At 36.1% G+C, this 8,033-nt stretch overlaps 1 protein-coding gene across 1 annotated transcript; it reads left to right on the forward strand.

Moving 5' to 3' along the window:
• Positions 1-1,629: 1,629 nt before the first annotated feature.
• LOC141628984 (uncharacterized) lies at positions 1,630-4,662 on the forward strand. The gene is made up of 7 exons (XM_074442063.1): positions 1,630-1,680; positions 2,412-2,450; positions 2,529-2,588; positions 2,686-2,758; positions 2,811-2,932; positions 4,145-4,246; positions 4,507-4,662. Exons 1-7 carry the CDS (start codon positions 1,630-1,632, stop codon positions 4,645-4,647), a joined length of 588 nt encoding a protein of 195 aa, XP_074298164.1. The 3' UTR covers positions 4,648-4,662.
• The last annotated feature ends 3,371 nt before the right edge of the window (positions 4,663-8,033 follow it).

An 8,033-nucleotide genomic window follows, 5' to 3' on the forward strand; every position in this document is an offset into this window, starting at 1 on the left:
CTTCTAAACTCTCTTTCGCTTTACCTTGAAATTAGTCTGGTACCCACCCGACCTATCCTTCGTTTTTTGTTTCTCCTTCCATAACACCTTGTATATGGATCTCTTTCTCTTGAAGAATGTTTCTACCCTTCCCGAAAAATCCTTCCTCTCTTAAGAGTACCTCATCTTATCCTTTTATCTTTGTGCATCTTTGCCTTCCGCATCTCTTGTCTCATATCTTGGAAGCTGCCTTTGTATCTTTTCTCCTTATAAGACCCCTCATGGACACCTTCATTGTTGTCTTATGGAATGTTAACCTTGGTCGGATAATTTGGCTTTTGAGGAGATTGTTTGTGGTTGACCCATAACCCTTGTTTTGAGAGGTTGTACTGTGGGAAAGGATTAGGTAGTGTAGTGAGACATACCTTGGTGATTCTTATGCCTAGTTGCTTGACATAAAGTGGGTGTGATTAATTGGTGGAATTTTTTATGTAAAGTGTGAGTTGCATATGTTACTTAGGTTATGGAACTTGACTTTGTTAATCGTATTTGGGATTTGAAAGCTTAGTAGCTTGAGCATTGTTACTTTAGGAGCAAACATGTAGTAAAGTTTATGATGTGAGTTTGGAAGAAAACACCTTTAGGATGTTGATAACCATACATAGATTGGTGTTGTCTTTTGACGTTTGTTGGGTATGAGTATAACTTTGTTAGTAGTTTTGATCTTGTTTTTGTGAAAGTTGTTTGTGGATGTTTAATGATTGGGAGTTGTTAAATCACAAATGTGGTGAAATACTTTGTTTCGTGGAATAGCTTAGAAGTAAAGTGACGTAAGTTTAGGAAATCCTTTAAAGTAATGTGGTTATAACATTGGTTTTTAGGGATGTTTGAGGAACCGTTTTGGACGACATTGTTATTTGTGATTTGAGTATGTGATATTTCCTCGTTGTCTAGTTTCCCTTTTTCTTTTACCATAAGCTTATCTTTGACCATAAGCTTACTGTTCATACCTCTCTTTCTCGTTCGTTGTGTTTCCTTTTAGGATTGATACTAGCGGCGTATAAAATTCTATGTTCTTTGACCTCCTTGTTGACCTTACCGTGACTTTTTACCATTAAAAGTTCGACATAGTCCTTTTGTTGGTTAAGTTTGGGTTCCTTAGTGTGCTTTGTAATTATGATATCTAAGTTGCTTTTCATTTTGTGCAATTTTTAACCAATTTGAGTTACCAGTTTGGGTTCATAGTTAAAATTTTGTGTTACTCTGGCAAAACTTTACTTATTTTAAAGGTTTGAAAATGAAAGTTTGCTTTCAATTTGGTAGGTACTTAAAAAATTTTGATTTTTTGTCAAAGTTTAATGTCTATAAATCCTAAACCCTTAAAAAGTTTATACTTCAGTGTACTGTAGCTATGAATAGTACCAACAAAGTCCCTCCTCATCCGTTGGATTCTCCTTTTGAATCTCCTCCCTCCATTTCTCTTTTACTTCCAACCACTCCTTTACGACATTCTTTGTAAGACTCTCATCCACTCATTTCCATCTCAGTCCTCTTCACTCCTCAACAACTCATCTATCTCTCTAACCCTTAATCTTCCTTTTCCAGATTCTTAATATTTTTGGGTAATCCTGATTTTGTACAAAGGTTCGAATGAAATTCAAGCGAGAGTCATTTGCCATCATCATGAAGCTTCCTAAAGAGGTACACCGTATATTTTTCAATCTGCTTGTGTATTTCATTTCAAGTGTGTTTTTTGTTGCTCCCTAAACCCCTTTCAATGCCACACAACAATGATGATGGCGTGCTGAAGATGACGATGACGGTGCTGATGATGAGTCGATGACGGCGGAACAACTCCTGATGATGCCGATGGCAGCGCTTTAAGGTTACACCGTTGTATGCTTTTCACTGTCATTATTGTCAACTTTGTTTTCTGGGCTTTTTTTGTTTAGAACTTCAATTTGATCATCATTTTTTTGCTCATATATTAGGTTGGTGTCCTGTTGAATTTTAGGGTTTTATTTGATTTCAGTGTATTGATTAGATTGATTTTATTTAATATATTTTGTTTTTAGCTGGAATTAGATTGCCTAAAATTTAATTGGTTAGGGTTTCACTGTAGTACAACTCTGTTTGCATGTTGTTTTACGAGGTTATACGCTTATTGTTCATTTTGGATTGATTTTATTAATAGGTAAAGATTTGATTGATTTTTCCACTGCATATAACTGACTTTCTTGGAAGTGTTGTTGCAGTTGTTTGTAAGGGCTACAGAAATCAGCCTTGAGTTCAGGTTATAGATATGTACAACAATTTCTAATTGTTTAAGTTGCTTGTTAAAGGTATACTGCTCTTTCATCCTTCCATTGGTAATAAGTTCATTCGCTGTTTTGATTTGCATTTAAATTTAAGTGTGTCTTTGGTGATTTTAGGTGTTGAGAGATGTGGCTGTTTTTTTTGGGGGATTGAAGGTATCACCGAAAGAACATTCATTTTGAATGGTGTGTTAGAGTTTGTTGATTCTGGTTATGCTTTGATTCTTGTTGCAGCACAGTTATTGTCTTAGACTGTTGTTCAATGGTCTTCATAATTTGTTATTGTGTCTGCAGGTACTCATGGTGTCCAAGGTATAAGCGCCTGCTCACCTGTGGTTGATTCGAACCCTTGGCTGTCTCAAAATAATAACTGTCTGTTTTCTGATTCCAGATACTATGCTTGTCCATAGAAAAATGTGGTGTATGCGTCTTGTTGAGAGCATTTGTCTTTGCCGTTTGGTCTTGTATTGTTTCTGAATTTTATGTTCTAATATATCTTTGTAAAATCTTTACCAGTTTGTGCATCACAGTTTGTGGTTATGTTCACTGCTGCTGATGGGATGAAGGAAGGAAAACGAGTATGCAATGCTTACATTTCTCAATCTACCAGAGGTTTGAGGTCTTTGTTAAGGGAACATGTAAGTTGTATCCCAATTGTTTAACACACTTAACATTTTTTGTTCAATTGCTTTTGTATTGGTATATTTTGTCATTTTTTCAATCTCTTTCATCACGTTTGTAGTCTGCCAAAATTTGAGTTCTTGAACATTACTTAGTTCATTATAGTTGCCCATATATTCTATTGATTACTGATGAACATTGAGAATGATTTTATTAGATATCACAAATGCACTTCATACCTCTATAGGATGGGGGCTAGCTTCTTGTTGATAGCTCTTCGTCGCCATAGGCATTGTCACTTGGCCACATAGAAAGCTTTTGTTATCACATCCATCATAGCTATATTTGAAAGTTTTTACTGTTGTCATGTTGAGGTTGGCAAATTGAAAAAATAAAAAGGCAATGTAGCTGTTGGCATTCAGGAGTGATTGATGTATCAGGCGTTTTATAAGGTCTACTATCATTTTGAACTGATGTATGTAGTCTGTAGATGGTCAGAAATTAAATAGATGCAGCTGTCAATAGCTACCGAGTATCTCAAAGAAAAAGTTGAAGCACTTCACGCTTCTTGGGATAAAAATCAAACTTGAACTCTGATTTACTTGTGGCTGGAGATGCATATGTTCATAGTCATACACATGCATACACAGTTAAGTGATCTGGAGTCTGTAAATGATTGTCACTGTTTGACAAGTAAATCAATTTTATCGTCTATCAATTACCTTGAATTCTGTAACATGTATAAGGATGAGTTCTGATACTTTGTCTTAGATTTCAGTTAGAGAAGCCTCCTATTTATAACAACTCACATAATTTTTGGCCTAAGTATAGCAATAACAGTCTCTTAGCGTACACTTTTAGCCAAGCTGAGTTTTGTTTTTCAGTTTAGATCCTCTTACTCTCATTCGACACACATTTCTTTTTCTATTTTCTATTAAAGGTAAATTGTGACTTATAGTAACTACATAGCTGAAGGCTACATTGAGACTCCATGTCCCAAATAATACCCTTTTGTTGATGATGCTCCACATTTGCATCAAAGTATCAAACTATATGCACTCCGTATATAAATCTATAATTAGCAGCCAAATGTGAGTGTAATATTAGATTCTGCACTTTTTAACATGCATATTGATTGTCCTGTGCCTTGATGTATCTTACTCTACTTTTAATAGAGTTACTAAAATACCTCCTGGGATAACTATCATAACATTCTTCTCTATTCTCAGGATATCTCTTACTCTATGCCTTTTTGCTCTTCGGAAGTTGAGCAGATAAGTAGGGAAGACTTGGTTGAGCTGTCTGAGATTTTGAAACAGAACTTGGGACAGGTTCCTTCTAAATCATTGATATATTTGATTTGGTTGCGCAGGCAAATGATGTCCAAAAAGTATTAATAATTCATGAATCCAATCATTTGTTCTTAAATACTGAAACAAGGAGCAGAAATACAATGGCTACACGCTTATGACATAATGTTTTGGCCTGTTGACGTTCAGGCTTTATATTACTCTAAATCAGTTAGTGGTGATTATAGGTGCTTGTTTATTTTCTTAATTTCCTTTGAACTTTATGACTTGATGATATGCAGGCAAAGCGTATGAGTTCGATGCCTGATGTGGACAGCAGCCCAAAGTCTTTATTAGCTGTAAATGGCAATGAAAATGTTTATGAACTCTATGATTTTCTGCTTAATTATAGGTACATCACAGTCTTTTATCTTCGTAATTAACTGGATATCTTTATTTAAAAGACATGTTTTGTATCTAATTAGTCCTCTTTGTTCTTTATTGATCGTTGTTGACAATGTTGAGCAATATGGATGTGCCCGTCTTATGTGGTCCCGTGCCATTTGTGAATGCCGCTCTCTCTTCGCCAGAGGTCAGTCATTGAAATCATATTGACTTATTTGGGCAGTTTTGGATCAAATTAAGAAGTGTAATGGCTCCCAGTTTAAATGGGTTTCAATTAGGAGTGTTAACAATAATACTTGCTAATCTTGTAAGAACTTCTTCAAGAACTGTGCTGAAGGCAACTGATATAGTACAAAAACAAAATTACCTAAGTGCCTTGAAAACTCCCATCGGTAGTGAAAGGGAAATGGAGGGGAGGGGGAAGGGAAAGGGAGAGAATGGAAGGGGAGGGGGAATGGAGTGTGGTTGTTTGGATACAATTTCCCTCCAAATCTTGCCTATTGTGGAGAGATTTTGATTTGCCTTGGAGGAGGTAAAATGGCCATCCCATGGAGGAGGTAAAATGCCTATTCATTTCCCCAATTGCAATTCTGAGTTCTATTTTTGTATTAATGATTTTTAGGTTGGAAATTAATTGTATTTAATACTTATGAGATTCGTTTCTTTAGTTGATTCAATTTCTCTAATTTGCCGATTTCATTATTTTCCTTTTTAGCTCCTCAAACATTCGCGAATGGGGATTTCAGGGCTGTTAATGCCGTTGTTGGCGCTGATGCCAACCGCCCTTATTTGTTTAGAGTGGGTCAATGACTGATAGCTTATTGTTTCCTTATTCACGGTCAGTCAGCGTTCATTTTTTGTTTTTGCTCTCCTGATAGGTCAATTATATGTAGGGTTATAAAGCTCCATCAACTTTTAATGACTTTAGGTTTATCTGCTGTGAGTCAAAATGTGTTTGGTTAAGCCAAATGTGTGCAGTGATAGTATAATGTGGCCTGGTCTACGAATTGTAAGGATTTCGTGCTCAATCCTTTTGATGCCAGTCTTTAGCGTTGACGGTTTAGTGAGGCCCTTGTTTTAGTCGATGGTACATGTGAGGTTGCTAGGTCGTGGAATGAGTGAGTAACTATGAATTATGTGATGGTTATGGGTTGAGTCCGAAAACTTTTAGGTATTGGCTTTGAGTATTTCTTAATTATAATAGTTTCTATTCCTAGCATTCCTTAACGCAATGCACGTGCCAAATTTAGCTAAACTCTAGAATTTGAGGTGGGGTTTTTCTAGGCATCGTTTTTTGGATCTGTTCTCTCAATAGAGTTTAGCTAAAAGCATGAATCATGGTAGAAGTCAAGTCGATATGTTAAGCTATTTTCAGGGGTTATACTGAAAATGATGATGACTTTCAGTAGCTAAAAGCATGAGTCATTGTTTTTATGATGATTTGTATAGATGATGATGATTATGATGACGACGATGATGTTGAAGAGATTGACAATGATGATGACGGCGCCGAAGGGAATAAAAGAGAGAGATATGAATTTCTTGGAATCTCATATTGCACGTAATGTTTCTTACTATTCCTTTTCTTTTCACCCACATACTAATTGAAAACTTGTGCTAAATGTCGCTATTTAATGTTTTTTTCTCTCTTAAACCGACTAATGGTGGTTATAATGTCATTTAGTCGCTTAATTGCTTATTATGGTTTCATTGATCCTGCAAAAAGAGTGCAGGGAGAGGTAAATGCCTTTAGTGTGCGTATTAATCCTAAATGGAGTAGTTATAAATCTAATAGGGCAACATGATTGTTGGTTAAACCATTTTCTTTTAAAATAAAACAGTCCAAATAAAGCTTCACAAAATGGAGTTTGTAAAAAAAAAATTCCTGAGCGAGAGTCGTCTAAATAAATATTCAAAGAGGTACTTGCACTTAGAAATCCGTACTATATTGTTAGGGCAAGCGTTAAGTTTAAATACATGTGTGGTATGTACATAACATGTCGTTGGTGTGCACAACGTAGCACGTTTTAATGCATATGGATATAGTGACAGGCTTGTTACGAGGGCAATGTCTTCTGTTTATCTAATGACAGTGAAGTAGCAAAGAATTTTATTCTCAAAAGTTTTTTATCTGTATTTTTCTTTTGCTGTAGGATAGGGTGTATACCCGAGCTATGAGTTCAAACTTGGATGAGCTTGTGATCACCTCAAAAATCTAAGCTTGAGCACGAGCCCAGTTTAGAGAGAGAGGTCCGAGCTTGAATTGAGGTCATTTAATCATATATAAACATAATTGTACGATTGCATCTGCCCCAAAATCGTCAGAAATCTGCCATGCGAACGCTTGGTCAAACATTCTATGAATTCACAAGGTTATGGCTGGCAAACACAAGATTTGCATGCTTATGGAGCCTATGTAGGGCGGCGTTTTCCCAGTAAATTAACATGACATCATGATCATCGCCTTCCCTATACTTCAAGCGGTGGTGGAATTTTCACACAAGGTTATCCGTGTCCCCTCTCTCCATCGCTGCCATCGAACCAGGTGTCACACAGAGATGTTAACGTGTTTGATGATGAAAGGAATATTGAGGTGGTTAATTTTGAGCTTCCCACCATTTTTGAAGTCCCTCTAAAAGACCCCGGTGTTTGTGGGCGCGGAGCTTGTGGGTTATACACGGTGCAACTACATAATGGGAGCAAGGTCGATGCGTAGCTTGATGGGTTGTCTTGTCTGTGGTGGTGTGTGGTAATTTACCACTTAATGATGGTAATATTAGGCAATTTATCTAAACAGCTAAGTGTTACTTTCATGTGTAATAGCAATATAGGTAAATAGGCTCTTGCCTTTGTTCTTAGTTATGCTCATTTCGTGTTTTACTAATTTGTCCTGTGTTGTGTATTATTTACAATGTTATTAACTCTAATTTGTACATAATGTTATACATAGTGTTTTTCTATCGTGCTCGGGCGCGGAGCAACGACTAGTATAACTAAAAGGTTAGATTGGAGTAGTATACTGAGCCACGTGTCATGAAGCGCATCAACCTAAATTTCTATTTCTATGTGCTGCATTGTTGCAAGTTGCGTGTGTTCTATAAATTTTCTTTTCTTTAATTTTCCTTAATGAAACAATACCAAACACAATGCTTCTTAATAATGCCTAAAAATCGTTTCAATTCCTTGAATTAAACACAAAATTTATTGCGGAAATATTTAATTTTGGCATTGATATCTTCCGTTTTACCAAACTATTCAACTACTCTATGAAGGATATTTATGTGCACAATTGAACTCGAGATGGTAGATCATTTCCTTTTTCTAGTATGAGTAAGGCCCTGTTTTTTCTGGCTTTTTAGAAATTTGAATCGAATCGAAATTTAAATCGAATAAAGCTAAATCGAATCGAATCGAGTGAATCGAA

This window comes from Silene latifolia, chromosome Y (genome assembly GCF_048544455.1).
Source record: "Silene latifolia isolate original U9 population chromosome Y, ASM4854445v1, whole genome shotgun sequence".
Lineage (NCBI taxonomy): Eukaryota > Viridiplantae > Streptophyta > Magnoliopsida > Caryophyllales > Caryophyllaceae > Silene > Silene latifolia.